The sequence below is a fragment of the Drosophila busckii genome, chromosome 3R, assembly GCF_011750605.1.
Source record: "Drosophila busckii strain San Diego stock center, stock number 13000-0081.31 chromosome 3R, ASM1175060v1, whole genome shotgun sequence".
NCBI lineage: Eukaryota > Metazoa > Arthropoda > Insecta > Diptera > Drosophilidae > Drosophila > Drosophila busckii.
Window position 1 is genome coordinate 14,303,532 of NC_046607.1, and position 17,260 is coordinate 14,320,791.

A 17,260-nucleotide genomic window follows, 5' to 3' on the forward strand; every position below is an offset into this window, starting at 1 on the left:
TGTTGCACATTCAAATAATCGATATCCGATAATATTTTTAGTAATTAAACATTTAAAAATTTAAGCCATGTACTGTGGTTACTGGTATTTTGATTGCTTATTTAAAAGTGAATGTACCACAATTACAACTAATCGCTAAAACTTACCAATTTCCATTTGGCATAATGTTGTCAGTCACTCGAAGTTAAGGGAACCGATCTTCAAAGTACTGCTTTTTAAACATGCACAATAATAACAATTTAATATGTATAGGCTTTTTATTAAGCGATTTATAATACATAAAGCTCTTAAAGCAATGAGTTACATCTTACACTTTTCTTCATCATACATATCTGAGTAAATTAAAAATATAAAAATCTACACAACATTCTTGTAATTGAATAACGCAAATTATAAGAAAAGAAACAAATATGCTTAATTAATATATGCAACAAACTATTTAGAGATTTACAAATATACGAATATATCACAATAATAAAGGAAAACATACATTTGAAATCAAAATCTTAAGCACAACACAAAAAATGTGCAGGTGCGCAAAATTCAAATTCAAAATTGCAATTGCATGTGCAGCGATAATACTTAATAATTAAATACAATGTTTATACACAATAATATTATACAATTATAAATATTTATAGGTATATTGTATGACTATATGACTATAATATTTATGAATACAGCACGTATATAAGGACTTGATTAAATGTTATGACTGGCTAGAGTCTCAATTATCATTTGACAGATTTGTGATTTTGGTCGCGTACATATTGGCCACCTTGTAGATAAATTCGTATTGCTCCTTGGTCTGCACTGCACTGGCGCGCCCACGACGCACAAAATACACAAGCTGTGGTATGTCCACCGATCGCTTGGGTGTCTCCAGGTTGCGTATGGCCATGTCACAGGCAATAATGGTGCCGGTACGTCCCGTACCTGGGGAACAGTGAATGGTTAGCGGTCTAAAGGAGAAAACAAAACAATTAACATATATGCATGCAGCACAGGATGAAAACAAACACAAGTTGGCTAACTTACCCTTGCTGACTCCGTGCGCTTTTGTTGGCCACATTGCCGTTAATCTCATTACTAGCAGCGCTCGAGGTGCTGACCTCCTCCGCTGGCTTTGTTGTCTGCCCATTGGCGGGCGCTTCGAGCGACTTAAGTGTTAATGTTGAAGACTTTTCTTTCAGTTCATTGGCCTGCTCCAAGGCGTAAGACTTGAGCGACGAGCGTGCCTCCAGCAGCATGGCAATGATGGGCGCCTCCTCCAGCGGCACACCCGCCTCCGGCCACTTGTACCAATAGTGCGTCAGCTCACGGCACTCATCGCCATCCGCACGCTTCAGCATCAGCGTTGAGATGGCATACTTGTCCTTCACCTCACGATGCTTCAGCGTGACCTGATAGTCGCCATAGCTGCTGTGATTATCCAGCGTTACCGATGGCGGCAAATACTCTGCACAGCGCTCAATGCCGTTCTCGTTCAGATCCGTTGCTTGTATAATTACACGCGATTGTTGCTCCCAAATCATGCGCCAAAAATCACCCACTGTGCTCTCCAACGGCGCTTGGCAGGCGATGTAATAGTTGGGCGCATCTTTCGGTCCCTGTGTAGCAAATAATTAAAATGTATTAGCATATGCTACACTGAATACCATAATAAGTGAAAAGTAAAGAAAGTAAACGTTAATTTCTTGTAGTGTATGTAAAAAATTCACTGATGACATAACATTTAATCAAGTGCATGCAAATACTACAGCAAACAGTTGGAGATGAGCTCGTGCGTGTTATGGCGAGTCACGCATCACTGAACACGAGTTCAAAACACAGCTGATGAAGATCGCTCCTCAGACATGCAAGCTGACTCTCTTGATATTTCTTACGCTCTTTTGAATGGCGCTCTCTTTAGATAAGCGCGCAGCCATACTTAACTATAAAATATAAATTGTTTTAGCTACACAACGGATTTACACACCTTCATATAACAATGAGATATGCATGTGTGTGTGTGCGCTTTTAATCACGCTGTACTCAGTTTTTGAACAGCTGCTTAGTGCTGCGTTCAACAAGTGGCAATTACGAGCAAAAACAACACTTCACAGGCTTTGAGATGCGCTTGAATGCATATGGCAATTGCCAGTGCAGCTAAAAGGCTTATACGCCACACCTCAATGCTGGCGCACAATGTGGCGTATACTTAATATAAAGGCGTATGCATTTTACTAAGCAGTTTGCCTAACACATTTATATTATATTTTATTTGCACATTCATTTAGAATCAGGCACATCTTGCTGCATGAATCAGTCAATTGCTTTAATCTAATAATAATTTGCCAATGTAGAGCAAACTTTAAAGCGCTTGTGTACTACATAATAATGCGCAAGGTATTACTTACAACTTTCCCCTATTATTGTCATTAAACAAACTGTTTTGTTTTTTTGTTTTGCATTTTCGCGCTCATTTGCTTACAAACAGCGAAAAGCGCACACGAAAGGAAAATCATTTTAATGGGTAAACATGAGCAGCGAGCGCTGCGCTAATCTCATGGGCTATACAATTATGTGGCTACACTCCCTCTATATAGATATAAGACGTCATGCTAGGCTAAGCCTTAGGGCCAGGCCAAAATGTACAGTTAGCAACCCACGCATATGTATGCCTCGTATGTTTGTTTGTTTACGTTTTGCCTCAGTTAACAGTAGCATCTTCCCCCACAGCTTACCCGCACATAATTGGCATTAATATATTCCGTTTTGTCATCATCGCCTTGACGTTGCAGCACTACACGCGTCTCAGGAAGTGGAATTACGTTGGCGTAGCTGCGGTTTTCCGAGGTTATTTCAAGATTTCCAGTTCAAGTTTTAATTTGTGTACAGGAAGCGCAACATGGCAACAAAGAAAGTTCAACAGATTTTTATAAATAAAAATTTATTTTTACGTATTTTTTCTACTCACCGATTTTTATCCTCACATCCGGCGGGCACTTCATCCGCACGCGCTATAATCTGCGGCACATCGCGGAACTCCTCAAAAATGCTGGAGCGCTGCCCTATGAACTTGCACAATTCGCTGGCAGTGAGCAGATTGTGCCGCAGCGCTGGATCATCAAAGGCTGCATTTCCATAGGTGCGCTTCGAGGCGCGCAGATCGCGTCCCTTGCGTCGCACGCTGCCCAGCACTGAGACATTGTCCAGCGAATATGCATCGAGGCTAACAGGACGACAGCGTTGACCATAGGACATTTGCTTTTGGCGCTTGCGCATCAAATAGAGAAATGCAACCAGCAGCACTAAAGCAACAACGCCGATGACACTTACAGTGATTGCTATGATGACATTGACGTCGGTGCCGCCAGTGCGTGCGCCATGTGGCATTTGATTGTTATCCAATATATAGGTGGGAGTTTCATGTGCATTAATCATGATTGGTATGCTACTTGTTGTTGTCGCTAAAGTTGTTGCTAATGTTGTTGTTGTTGTGGTTGGCGTTGTAGTTGGCAGCATAGTTGTGTTGCTGCTCTCGCTGGAGCTGTAAATAGGCTCAGGCTCAGTGGTTGTTGTTGTGGTTTTTGTAGTTGTTGCAGCCTTTGTTGTTGTTGTAGGCAGCGTTGTGCTGCTGCTGCTGCTACTACTTGTTGCTGCTGTCGTTGTTGTTGCAGGCGTAGTTGTTGTTGTTGAGGTACTGCTTGTTGTTGTTGTTGTTGCTGCTGTTGTCGTAGTGCTATCCATGTTCACTTTGGCTAACAATTGCTCATCGGTTGTAACCATCTGCTTTGAGTCTTCATTATCTTTAAGTTCATCATCGTTCTCATCGTTAGTTTCCGTTACACTTGCAGCTGTTGTTGCTTGCGTTGTTGTTGTTGTAGTTTTTGCTGTGCTGCTCTCATCCAGCGCATTGCCAATGACAGCTGTTGCAGCAGCAACTGTTGCTTCTGTTGTTGCTGCTGCTGTTGTTGTTGTAGCTGGAGTTGTGCTTGTTGTTGTTTCGCTCAAGTTGTTGCCTTCCAATGTGGACTCCTGCTCATTTAAAAGCTTGTCCTTTAATGTAATTAAATCAGACGTAGTAGTTGTTGTTGTTGTTGTTGCTGTTGTTGCTGGCGTTGTAGCAATAATATTATTATTGATTTCAGCGCTGTTAGCTGCGCTGTTATTTGTATGCTCTGTTATTAATAAATTGTTGACGACACTTGCTTGCGCTTGCTCACTTTGCTTGTTCTCATTGCTTTTATTTATATTATCGTTTGTAGCACTTCTAACTGTAATTGTTTCTAAATTCACTTCATTGCTAATTTGCACAATTTCCGTTGGCGTTGGCGTTGCCTCTATTGCTTTTTCTGTTGTTGTTGTTGCTATTATTATTGTTGCTATTGTTGTTGCTAATTGTTCATCAACCTTTACGTGCAATGTTGACGACGACGACGACGTTGGCGTAGGCGTTGGCGTTGTCTGCGTCGTTGCCGTTGTTGTGCTCACTTCGCCAGCTGTTCGCGTACTAACTGCTATTGGCTGCGCTGTTGTCGGCTTGGCTGTGTCTGCGACTGAGACAGAGACGTTCATGACGTCGTCGCCGTCAACATCGTTAGCTTTATCGCTATTTTCATTACTCTCTTGAGTGGTTGCTTTCATTGCCATTTCGTGTATATTGGGGGTGGCGTTCAACGCACTTGGCTTGGTAGTTGTTGTTGTTGCTAACTCAGTCTCGCTAACAGCTGTTGCAGTTGCTGTTATTGTGGGCTCTGTAGTCTCTTGCGCTTGCTCTGTTAATTGCAGCTTAACAGCTGTTGCTGCTGTTACGCTTGCAGTTTGCTCTGTTAACAGTGGCTCAGGCGCTGCTGTTACGTTTGCAGCTGCTGTGCGCGCTGTTAACAGCGGCTGAACAGTAACTGTTAGCTCTGTTGTACTTGCAGCTGTTACACTTTCAATTGCAGCTGCTGTTGTTGTTGTTGTTGCTGCAGTTGTTGTTGTTGTGCTTGGCGCCAGCTGCAATGTTGTCGCTTGTGTTGCCGCCTCCGTAGCATCCAATGTGGTGCTCAAGGCCAGCTCTGTTTGATTTTCATGCCCAGTTTGCATTAACATAATCTGCTGCCAGTCCAGCAGATTCTTTTCCTTATGCTGCTGCGTTTGATTTTGTTGCAGCTGCGGCTCAATATCATTGCCAGCCTCAGTGCTGCTAGTTGTTGTTGTTGTTGTGCTGCTTGTTGTTGTTGTGGGCACCATTTTCATGGCTGCCAGACTCCAAACTTCGGCTACATTGGGCAGCGACAATTGTTGCTCATTTGTTGCATTGTCGCTTATGTATTTGGTGCGCTTCTCGTCCAGCGGCTGCAGCTGGCCCAGCTCTATGATATTCTCTTGTGAGGCAGCTGTAGTGCTTGGAGTAACTGTAACTGCAGCATGCAGCAAGGCGGCAAGCAGCTGTGGCGCCACTTCACTAGTTGCAGGAGTTTCAGTGCTTGTTGTCGATGTCATGGGCAGCGGGCGCAGCTTCATGGGCGTTATGGGCACAAAGGCATAGCCGCGTTCAGTGCTTGTGGCAAAGTGCATAGCTCGAGCGGAATCCTCAGCGCGTGTGCTGCTGGAGCTTGTAGCTGGCACATCCGTAGTGCTGGGCATTAGCTTCGGTAGCTGCGTTGTTGCTGTTGCTGCAACAGCTTCAGTGCTTATATTTGGCTTCACCTTCTCTTGCACACTTTCAGTGGAACTCTTGTGCTCCAGCTGCAGCTCCAGCTGCGTAGTCACACTTGGTGACTCACTAGTCTCCTCATTCACTTGCATTTGTTTCGCTGTTGTTCCTTCATTATTCGTCTGCAGCTTTGTGAACTCTTCGGGCTGAGGGCTTGTCGTTCCATTGACGCTTTCACTGCTCAGCGTAACAATGTCAGGGTCAGCTGTGAAGGCATCCAAATCCAAGCGCCCATTGGTGGTTTCTCTTTTCGCAACGGAACGTGCTTGCGACGTCGTTGTGCCCCACAACAGCAAACAGGCGATCATTAGTGCCCAACTGTGGGACAGAGAGCAACTACTTTGGCGCATTGCTGCTCTCTCTCTCTCTCTCTCTCGTTCGCCCGTTTAATTATTTATTTAAAAATTCTGCTGGCTTACTGCGCGCTCAAATTGTTGTTGCTAATGTTCGCTTTGTTTATTATTTTTTTATTGTAGTAGTGTCTGCTTCTTCTTAGCTTAAAGTTTTTGTGCCCATTATTGTAATTTATTTTGCTTTACGTTGCTTCGCTTTGCCATTTTGTAATTTCAATGAGCGCAAACTGCAAAGAATTCAAAGAAGAAAAAAACTTGGTTAAAAATAATAATAAGCAGCATAATTTTGTAGTTTAATATTGTATGAAATTGCAATAGTTATAGCAGTAGCCTTATATAAAAAGATTGCATGCCAGTTGAGGAACGTTCAAATATTTTGTAGAAAGCTTCTCTATAATTGCCTCTTTTCTTTCTCTTCCTATCTCTCTTTTTCTCACTCTCTCTCTCTCTCTCTCTTGTCTCTCTCTTTATTCATAGACAGACTTTTGACTGCACTATGTTATAGTCTGGAATAATCTAGTGTGCAGCCCCCAATCAAATGCATTAATTGTTTATGAGCACGGCTGAAAATTTATTAAGTATTTTACAATTAAGCCAATTAGTTGAAGGTTGAGTAAGCTGCGCTCACAAATATTTTTAACAAACGCAATTTGAGTTTTAGCTTTAACTTGTGCCTTGAATTTGAACTAAAGCAAAGTTGAGTGCACTGCAAAAACAAAAGCAAAAACTATAACAAAATCGAACCCACATAAATATGTACCCAAGTTTTCAATCAGTTTATTGACGACATGAGCCGCTCAAACTGGAGTAAAGTGTTCGAGTTCATTCAACTCTGCACAATGCACGCCATAGTCAATTCAATTGAGAGCCCAAAAAGAAAAAAAAGTGCACCAAGCTCAACTTGCAATGCCTGGCACTAAGTTCATCGTTTTCATATGCACTGCTCCATCATAATAACTATTTTAACCATTTTATATACGTGTCGAGCAGCTATTTATGTACTATGAAGTTTAAAGGGGTTGCTTTCATTCAAACATTTACCATTCACCATGGTTATCGTTGCTTTGTTATCTAGCCAGGCGATTCGCCCCGATGTCATGTCAATAATGCATGCAATGTAGGATTGGGTGGACTTGCCTATAACCTGAGCCTCCCAAATGAGCCGCGTAGCCAATTAACGCTAATAGCATTTGTCTGTGCACAGTGGTGCAACAGAAAAAAGTTTTGTAGGCGTGACATGCCCAACACTCTCGCTCCTTCATAAAGTTCAAGTTCCAAATTTATATAAATCAATTATTTATACATATGTATCTCTCATATTATATCAGTTCATATTTTTTGGCGTGTGCTGCGATGACTAATACTTGGCCAAAGCCAAAAGCACTGCCTGTCGCTGATAAGATTTTATTTGAGTAACACTCAAATACACACACACACACACACACACACACACACACACACACACACACACACACACATACAAACAATTTCAAAGCCAGTCGAGCAGTCATAATAAATATTTTTGGAATATGTATGTAAGTTGCTTTTTTAGTTTGCTTTTAATGTCAACGTTACTGCTGCTGCTGCTGCTGATAAGTGGAATCGGTAGAGGTAATTCACTTTCAATGCCAACAGACTTAACTGTTCAGTTAACCGCAACTGAGATAAGAGATTAAGAGAGTAGCGAACAGCAGCTGCGAAAAAATGTTAAACATAGCCAGCAAACTATTTATTTAATTAGAAATTTATATTTATACCGCATCCGAGCTCTTTACATATATTTTTTCTATAGGTAGATAGTAGAAACTGCCTACTGACTTATCAAAAAAATTACCTTAAGAACAATTATGATGACAACATAAAAGTCATGTCTGCATTAATTATTGTATTTGAAACATTAACAAAAATATGTTAATTGTATTTATAGTGTTGTAAAATTATATAGTATTTTACAACAATTCAATCAGAAATAATTTTTGAGCCTTACATTTGCTTTTTATTTGTGCTCCTCTAAAGTATGCAACGAATTTTTAGGACTGCACTTGTTAACTATCAATTCCATTGCATACTTTTGTGGATGCTCAGAATTAACAATAAATAAAAATAATTCTTTTTGGTCTTTCACAAAATTTCTAAAAATTCTACATTCGTGTAAAATCATTTTACACTTTAATTATATTTTTTTATATATTTTTTTATTATATTCGTTAAGCATGAAAAAAAAATGTATTAATATAACTACTACGACTAGGAGTATGAATTAGACGAGCTATGGGAATTCTACATTCTTTAAAAATTTATTAATTGAAGAATTCCCCAAATTTTAAACCTGCATAGATTCACTTAAATATACAAATTAAAAGCTGTTTATTTCTATATAAAATCTTGGGAAAAAACGTTCAACTGATGTAATTTATTAGAAAATTGAAGGCATAGCACATAAACAAATTGCCATAGCACACGGCTGTGGGCTAGAGCAAAATGAGGCACAACCTTACGACGAGAGTAGTGAGTGCAATTTGAACCCTGCACTTAACCCAAATCAAAACAAGTGTCTCGCTCGCTGGCCCAACGTCTGCCACTGCCACTGAAACGTGATGCCATCAACAACAATAAAATTAAGTGCAGCCAAAGAGCAGCTCCTCTATATTCCAAGATTGGCGAAGACTTGCAACAATTTCCGCTTCAGCGGCAAGCGCTCAACATGAACGAATGGCTCAGAATGTGAAAAAAACATTCTTTATAGTTTATGAGAGAGTCTAAGACTGAGACTGAGACTTAGACTGCGACTCTGACTGTGTCTGAGTATGCGCGTTGATTTCAGGCTAATGACGGAATCCGATCGTGATTGGGATGATCGTTAAACCAGTTTATGCGGCCCAGTAATGCAGACACGACGCGAAGTTGAAATCGATTTGCAATTAAGATGATTTCACTTGCATTGGCGTCGCATGTTGAAAGCAGAGAAAAAAAGATTATAAAGCCTTGGCTCAGGGAAATTTAAACAAATGTTATATGCAGCGCAATTAGATGCTTTAGCTATGAAAATTATAATTTATAATTGCTGCAATTAGAATTGAGTTCAGGCCGTTTCATAACTATTGCATTCCAAACTAAATTACGCGCATACACGAAGCTAACCCAAATTTCTAATTCTACACGCAGTTCTTCTCTTCTGGGAATGCAGACAGTTATAGTATATAAAGCATTTAGTCTCAGTTCCAGACAACGCACTGCAAAGATGCTTATCAATAATGTTAATAAATAGCGAGGCACACTATACTTTACTTTTATGTGATGTGTGTTTTTATTTTTTAGCACTAAGTCAGTCAACTGTAAATGGGAAGCAAGTGGAACTTCGTTAGTGCTCTGACGTTCGTAAAACTATCATTTATAACTGTTTGGATTTGTAATTATACGTGTGTTAAAACTTTAATGTTGTGCAAAAAAAAAAAAAAGAAAAGTTGACAATTGAAAATGGCATAATATTAAGATTTAAAGTCTGAAAGTTTTACACATACAGAGAAATCTACTAAATGTTGAAAATGCTTAATTGGATATTAGATATCAAGTCTGAAATATTTTAAATCGAAGCGGCAATACTTTTTATTAAGAGAAATCTGCACAGAGAAAGATTTATAATATTTTTGCAATCTATATGTTTAAATGTTACAAGTGATATATTATTTTTATAACTATAGCCGTTTATATCTATTTCGATTTGTAATTATATAAGTGACAGTTAAAAATGTTGAGTTTTGAAAGTTAAATTGGCATAATATTCGATTTAAATTCTGATTTAGCTGCAGAGAAATCTACACATTGATAGATAAATGTACGTCAATTTATATTTATTTATAACTGTTTATACTTGTAATTATACGTAGGTTTTTGTTAATTCCAAATGTTTAGTTTTGAAAGTTGTTTTAACATAATATTCGATTTAAAGTCTGAAAGTTTTCTTATAATTTCTATGCAAAAGAAATCAAGAGTGAAACATTAATGAGTGTCAAATTAAATTTAAGCAATTTATATTTATATATATTTTTTTTTTACAGTGTATTGTCTTTTATCATTATAACAGTTATATACTCTAAGCGTAGCGCATCTTTCACACACATTCAAAGTAATTTATATACGAGGGAATCGCATGTTTCGAACGCTTTGGGCGGCTCAAATCTCACTCGCTGCTTATTTATACAATTCTCCATATTGTTTAGATGAACCAAAGACTGTGACTCATTTGCATGCTTATATCACACACACACACACACACACACACACACACGCATATTGAAGGGAAATCAAAGACATCACAAACTTTCAACGTAATTAAAAACGAAATCAAGTCAACAAAAACAACCGAATTTTCAAAATAAATCATATACATCAATTTTGACCTTCCTCTGGCGTTTATTGAACCAGGCAGCGTTGACTGTCTGCAAATAGACCGGTCAGCATTTTTTTTGGCTGTTTGCTTTTTTTTGTATTTATTAATATTTTGTTGTACTTTGACGCAGGCACTAATGAGCAACTATATTTAAAAATTTATTTGTATGCGTGTTAAAGTTCAGCATTAGCAAATTAAAAATGACGTCACAGTTTGTGCACTTGAGAATTTGCCAAAAGCGCAAGCTACAAGTTCCGTGAAATTAGAAATATGCATAGATAAAAAAAAAAGATTTCAAAATGCATAAATAAAGTTTGCAAGCAAAAATATATATACATTTTTTTTTTTAGATATTTAAAACTGATTTATGTTATACCGATTTTTTCCAAGCTGCATTTATTTTAAGCATAAAATGTTCTAGCTTTAGCCTTCTAATATAATTAAAACTAAATTAATGCACGCTCCACTAGCAATTTGCCCACTCTATACATAGCCACCCCATAAATAGAAAAAAACAAAACCCTAATTTGAGCATAGATTATAATCTAGATCAATTTAATAAAGACACGCTTCGATATATAACACGCGCCATGTTAAAGCATTTACATTAGTTTGACTATTTTTGGAATTAAATTGAGCAACTAAAACGAATGTAAGTCTTACTTATGCAATTATATAAACGTCAAGCAACATTTGTTGATTTATGGCATTCGACAAAAAGAGAGAGAGAGATAGTTACATTACACTGCATTTATTTGTTAATTTACCTGCATAAACAAATTGCCTCTAATGCATTTAGGTAATTAAGCATAGAGAGCTTGACTTCCATTTCTCATTTTGCTTATTTTGTATTTCATTCATTTACTTTTTGGGTCACTTAGCTTAGTTATGTTCAATTTGTCAGCAAAAATATAACCGTGTGTATATCTTTGCTATTTATAATTCCATTGTTGCGAATCTAAGTGGCTTACAAATTGAGTTTTATTCGAGGTTGAGGTAATTGCAACTAGAGTGGGCTTATGTTAATAAATCAACTCAAATGGACAAATTGAAAGACATTACAATTTGTTGCTATCAGTGCTTTGTATATTTTATATAACTATATAAAAATTTTAACATTATTTCACTTTAATATAAATATATTTATTTATATTTTATAATTTTTTATAGTTGAAAAATAAACAAATACTAATATTGCATTAACTGAATAAAGCAAAATTTTAAAATAAATTAAAAATAAAATATTTAAATATTTGTTATTTAAATTTAAATTGTTTACTCACATGTTAACTTAAAATTGCAGCTCACGTGATTTTTTTCTAAGCCAACAAGCAGCTGTGAACGAGGCGCATGCGTAAAGTTTTCAGTAGACACGACAAAAAACAATAACAAAAGCCAAAATCAGCGCATGTGTGTGACTCACACTCTAATGCATGTCACACACACACACACACATACATATATATATGTACATATAGTGTTAACTCATCTGTTGTCTGTAGTGGAATAACCTCAATTTGGTTCACACTGCGTCATGGCTGTAACTTAATGCTCGTAACTAACCAACAACAAAAAATTAAAAGAGAAAAAAAACCCAAATTATTCCAAAACCAGTACACATGCAATAATGTCCGAAAACAATAACAATAAAAAATAACAATGCCCATAGCAATGCTAATTTAAAGCCACAGCGCTATCTACAGCTTAAATATGTTGAGTGCCAGCTGATTTTCTATATAGCAAGTACTGTTAGTTTAAAATGGATTATTGAATGTGGGAGTTGTTCAAGTGATTGTTGCTTAGAGTTTTGTCCTTCGTTTGCTTGAAGGCTGCTAAAAGTAAAAGTTAGTCATTGGCAATTTGAATTAAAGGAGTTGCCAGTTAAAAATTAGCAAAAACATAAATCCCTATCAAACTAAGAATAAAAACTTAAGAAGAGAATTTATAAAATTGAATCAAAGCTTAACTTAGCTATAAAGTGTATATCATAGTCGTTACAGCACTAAAATTCTGCTATTAGCTTTGATTTTGCCTGCTTACTTTTAATTTATTTACATAAAGTTTAAATTACATTACATTAAATCTTCTCAAATACAACAAAGTCACGAGTCAAACTATTTTGTCCCAGCTGAAGCTTCATTTTATATTGTAAAAACCGTTACGTATGCAAACTAAAAAGGGCAAGTGTCAGTAAAAAAAAACACAGCAGTTGTTTTAGCAAAAAATATTCCAACTAGCAAACAATGCAAAAATTACCGCAACGCTGACGAATTTTCGCAAGGTAAATGATCTTTTAGCTACAATACACACACACAAGCAGTTGTATCTATGTGTATGTAGCTGTAACTTTAAGTTACAATTAACAATCAATGCATAGGGGCGCTCAATTTTCAACGCATATTTGTTATTAAAAGAAAGTGCAAAAGTAAACGCCACACTTTTACTTTCTGTTGCAAGCGCAAGTCGCACTTGAGTGTATCTAACAGATACAAGATACAGTGGCCAGCACTTAGGCTTTGGACAGCTCTGAAATGTTGGTTAACTAGTTTTTCTTTCTACGCCGCTCTATTTTCAACTTGTTTGCGGATTATGTGGGCGGCAAGTGCGTTGTCTCTATCTTTTTATATAATTATATAATTCAATAAGCGCTTTCATTTCATTGTCTCCCACGCAAGCGAAAATCTCATTAAGTTTTGCTTACATATGACACTTAATTAAACAATTTTTTATATTAAGTTTTTACATTTAATTTCCCAGCCTTGTTCAATATTTAGTGCCAATGACTTATGCTATTAACATAAATATTTTTTTTACATTTGCAATTTATTTTTTTCATTTCTTTTTTGGGTCACTTTTCAACGGCGTTTAACTTTGCACACGCAAATTTGTCATTGCCAGTTATAAATACACATAAACAAATATTCGCATGTTTAACTAAATTATTAAAAAACTTTAACAAAGTTCAAGGCTTTGTAGCACTAATTGATTAGCACTACTGTGTAAAAACATAAAATATCGTTCAGTAGGTGGTAACGTGCCTTCAAATCGAAGGTCGCTTGCGTAAGTTCGGAGCCAAAAGAAAGGTCATTAAAAAAATGAGCTAAAAAATGTGTAAAAATATAAAAAATTCAATGCAAGTTTGCATAAACAAAATTCTCAATTTTATAGTTCGATTATTGCAGTCAACATTTTGCTATTTTATTAATATTATTATATAAACTTTCAATTAAAAAGATTTTTCTAAGTCGCAATTGCAAAAAGAAAAAAAAACTTCTAATTGGCAATAAAAAATTGTGTATTTTTTTATTAAATGTGATAAGTTTGCCATATAATGTATAATGAACGTACAATTATAATAAATTGTGTTGCTTGCCCCCTAAGCTGCTTAAAGTTGCTAAACCTGTTTTTATTATTTTTATAAATAAATGCGAAGATTCTAGGAAATGCTGCTACGCGGAATTTCCAAGACCCTCAGATCCAACTTAACAAACATTGAACTCAAGAACCTCATATAGTAATTTATATGCAAAAATGTAATTTTTATGTTTCCAAATTGCACGTGCTTGTGTTTTATAAACAAACGTAGAATGCAAATTTATAAATAAAAAACTTGCTAAGTTCTTTGTGGCAGTGTAGCGACCAGCACACCTCTTGCATTGTTTATAAATGTTATTTATGCAGCGTCTGCAGCGAAGAATTGCAAGCAAGTATCTTACAGATACATCTGAGTAAGCCAACTGTGCAATGCATAAACAAATGTTAAAAAAAGAGAGGCTAGTTGTATGTTTATAAATGTGTGGCCTGCCCTCAATGGTCTCATGTGAAAGGTAAACAAAAACAGTTGCAGCTGCACACACACACACACACACACACCCATACATATGCCGCAGGCTTTTAGCCTTAAAAGGAAACTGCTTATAAACTGGGCTAAGCATACTGTGCGCAGTTCAGGGCCAATCTAACTTGAACTATGCCAACTAACATTTACATTTGCATGTAACTGGCACTAACAAGAAGAAGAAGAAGCAGTAGCAGCAGCATAAGAACTCGTAATTCAATTAAGTTCAATCAGCGATGTTCGAATAAATAAAAATAAAATGTAAGCTGCACACAATGCGAGAATTGAATTAATTTCAAGCAAAAGTACAATAGTTTTAAATGAATAAAAATAAGCTGAGGGCACACGCTCTCTCCCTCATTCGCTCTCTTTCTCTATTTGTCTAGTTACCTGCGCTTAAACGTTCATTGACATTGCCACATTGCGGTCTGTCAACAAATTAATTAAGGTCTTAATTCAATTAAATTGTGTAAAATAGGAAATGAGCAAACTCAAGTTTCAAGCCAAGCTTCTAAAGTTCTGGTCAGCAGCGTTGATTGCAAAATGCAAAAGCAGCAAGCAAAGCAAAGCACGACAATGAAACATAAACCGATAAACATTGACAGCACAAAGACGAAGACAAAGACGAAGAGAGAGAGAGAGAGAGAACCACAAATGAGTAACAAAAAGCGACATAGGTCAGGTCTTTGGGTCTGCACAGGGCGCAACCTTAATTCATTTCAGAGCTTAAACTCATTACAAAAATTTAAATTAAATTAAATTTTGCTACTTTGATTTATTAGGTTTATATGCCAACTAAAAGCACAACTAAAGAATTTTAGTTGAACTAAATTTTTAAGTTTGTCTTAAATATTTTATAATACAAATACCTGCTACCAATTACATTTGCTATTCTATACATCCGATTATATGTTAGTTATATCATAATATACAATGCAACACTGTTTGCCATTGTGCATTGTTTTTTGTTCGCGACATGTTACTCAACCTCTCAGTTGGCAATAGTTATGTATGCAGGCACGTCTATCTATAAACAAAAAACAAGACTCAAGACCCAAAGTGCTGAACGTGACTCAGACCGCAAAACCGGGTCTCAATCGCAGTCGCAGTCGCAGTCTCCGTCTGCGTCTCCGTCTCAGGTCGCTTGTTAGCCATTCTCTTATCTGAAACGCTGACCTGAGAACTGACCATGCAAACCTTAAAGTACTTATAAAAACAAAGATTTATATGCAATCATAAGCCCATAGGCCACAGCCTAATACCACAAAAAAAAAACCGGTCTTAGCTCCAAACGCGTTCTCTCTGCCACATTCCATGGAAGTCAACATTGGTGGCACCTCCGCCGCCAGCTTAGCATAAGAGTTGAAAATTGTTCACTTAGCGTTTCATCATCATCTACGTTGGCGGCAGCGGCAGCAGCAGCTCATTTGGCATTCAAAACGTTGCCGCCCCAGGGCCTCCCCCATTATCAACAATTTATGCTGTTACTTGTTGCAAATGCATAATGCAATTGTTGTTGGGTTCTATTGTTTGGTTTTCTTAGCAGCAATTAAAACTCAAGTGTTGAATGCCACATAATGTTGCAAAAGTCAAATCAAAACTTATTCGCATTCTCACTATTTTATCTTAAGTCTAGCTAAGTATTTAGCATTATGAACTTTCTGTTTTGCTAATTTTGTCTGTAGGCGACATTTTTAGAAACTTGCTAGAAAGTCTAAAATATTAAATATTATAAAAATAAATCTAAAGTTTCTTTAATTTAAAATAATGCTCAGCAAACAAATTAAAATTCGAAATTGCTTTAAAAATTTATAAATTTAATACATAAGCTAAAATTATGTAAGCTACAAATTAAATACATTTTTAAATACAATGTATTTTTCCAATAAAAAAGCACATAATGTCACATGTTACGATATGCACAAAATTATTTAGCAAGAAACGCGTAAAAATAGCAACAATAACCAGCAAGTAATTTTTAATTATAACAAAGTGCATAAAACAAAACATTTAATGAACTGGGATACGTCATGTACCAATAACTGAACATATGTTTGTATGTATGTATTGTTCATATGTATGTAGAAGACTCGCCATTAAATAAACAGCAGAAATAGCAAAAACAATAACAACAAAGTGGCACACAGAAGCAAAAAACAACAACTAACAAAATAAAATGTCAAAAACGATGTTGAAAGTCGTTTTACAAGTTTCAACTAAGCGCTGGAAACTGGACAATGAGAGAGACCCAAACAGAAAGAGCGGGAGAGCGAATTTAAAACCAACTGTAGATGAGGTTTTGGCGCAAATACAGATTAAATATAAAAAAACACCGGGACTCACCAAAATCCATAATTGTTGTTGTAGTTTTTTCGTTGATAGTTGCAGCAACTTTAACTTTTAAGTGTAAATTTAAATATTTCTTAATTAGCACTCAGCTGTTAATAAACGTTGCAGTCTCGTCTGCATATGCGTTTAACAGTTTTACTCTTTGTATACTTTTCACACTTTCATTGCAATTTGCACAATTAAATTATTTCTATTAGTAACAAGCGCGCCAATTATAATGCAATTAATGCAAATTGCATACAATATAAATTTAAAACACACACACACATGCAATATGCATTTGCATGTATTAGAGCTACGCACGTTTCCTTACTCGCTTTTTATTTTGCACTTGTTGCTTCATATGAATTTTTGGAACAGCTTTTTTTAACACATAGAAATACCCACATATTTTTGTAGAACACACACAATTTCTTATTTGTTTATTAACAAATTTCGTATTTATTTATGCGGCGCTCTACGCTAAACGGGAGCACAAAAAACACGCGAAACGAAACGTAAAGCAAATCGCGCAGCAGCCCCAGAGCAGCAACAGTCGACGTCCGTTCCGCTCAAAGTTGCGCACTGAAATGAAAGAGCGCCAAAGTGAGTGCGAGAGTGGGACCGACCGCGCTTGCACATTGGAGCTCAGCAGCAGCAGCAGA

At 36.7% G+C, this 17,260-nt stretch overlaps 1 protein-coding gene across 1 annotated transcript; it reads right to left on the reverse strand.

The window, feature by feature from the left end:
• Positions 1 to 649: 649 nt before the first annotated feature.
• LOC108604381 (mucin-5AC) lies at positions 650 to 6,080 on the reverse strand. Its single transcript, XM_017993836.1, has 4 exons — positions 2,960 to 6,080; positions 2,727 to 2,823; positions 1,039 to 1,610; positions 650 to 962 (listed from the first exon to the last, which is right to left on the reverse strand). Exons 1-4 carry the CDS (start codon positions 5,992 to 5,994, stop codon positions 728 to 730), a joined length of 3,939 nt encoding a protein of 1,312 aa, XP_017849325.1. The 5' UTR covers positions 5,995 to 6,080; the 3' UTR covers positions 650 to 727.
• Positions 6,081 to 17,260: the final 11,180 nt, after the last annotated feature.

Bases quoted from the DNA above. Each gene is read 5' to 3' on its own strand.
- LOC108604381 (XM_017993836.1), bottom strand. From the start codon at position 5,994: ATGATCGCCTGTTTGCTGTTGTGGGGCACAACGACGTCGCAAGCACGT. The intron at 1,611-2,726 runs GTAAGCTGTGGG...TTTGCTACACAG, and splicing joins TTAATGCCAATTATGTGCGG to GGACCGAAAGATGCGCCCAA. The intron at 963-1,038 runs GTAAGTTAGCCA...TTTCTCCTTTAG, and splicing joins AGCGCACGGAGTCAGCAAGG to ACCGCTAACCATTCACTGTT.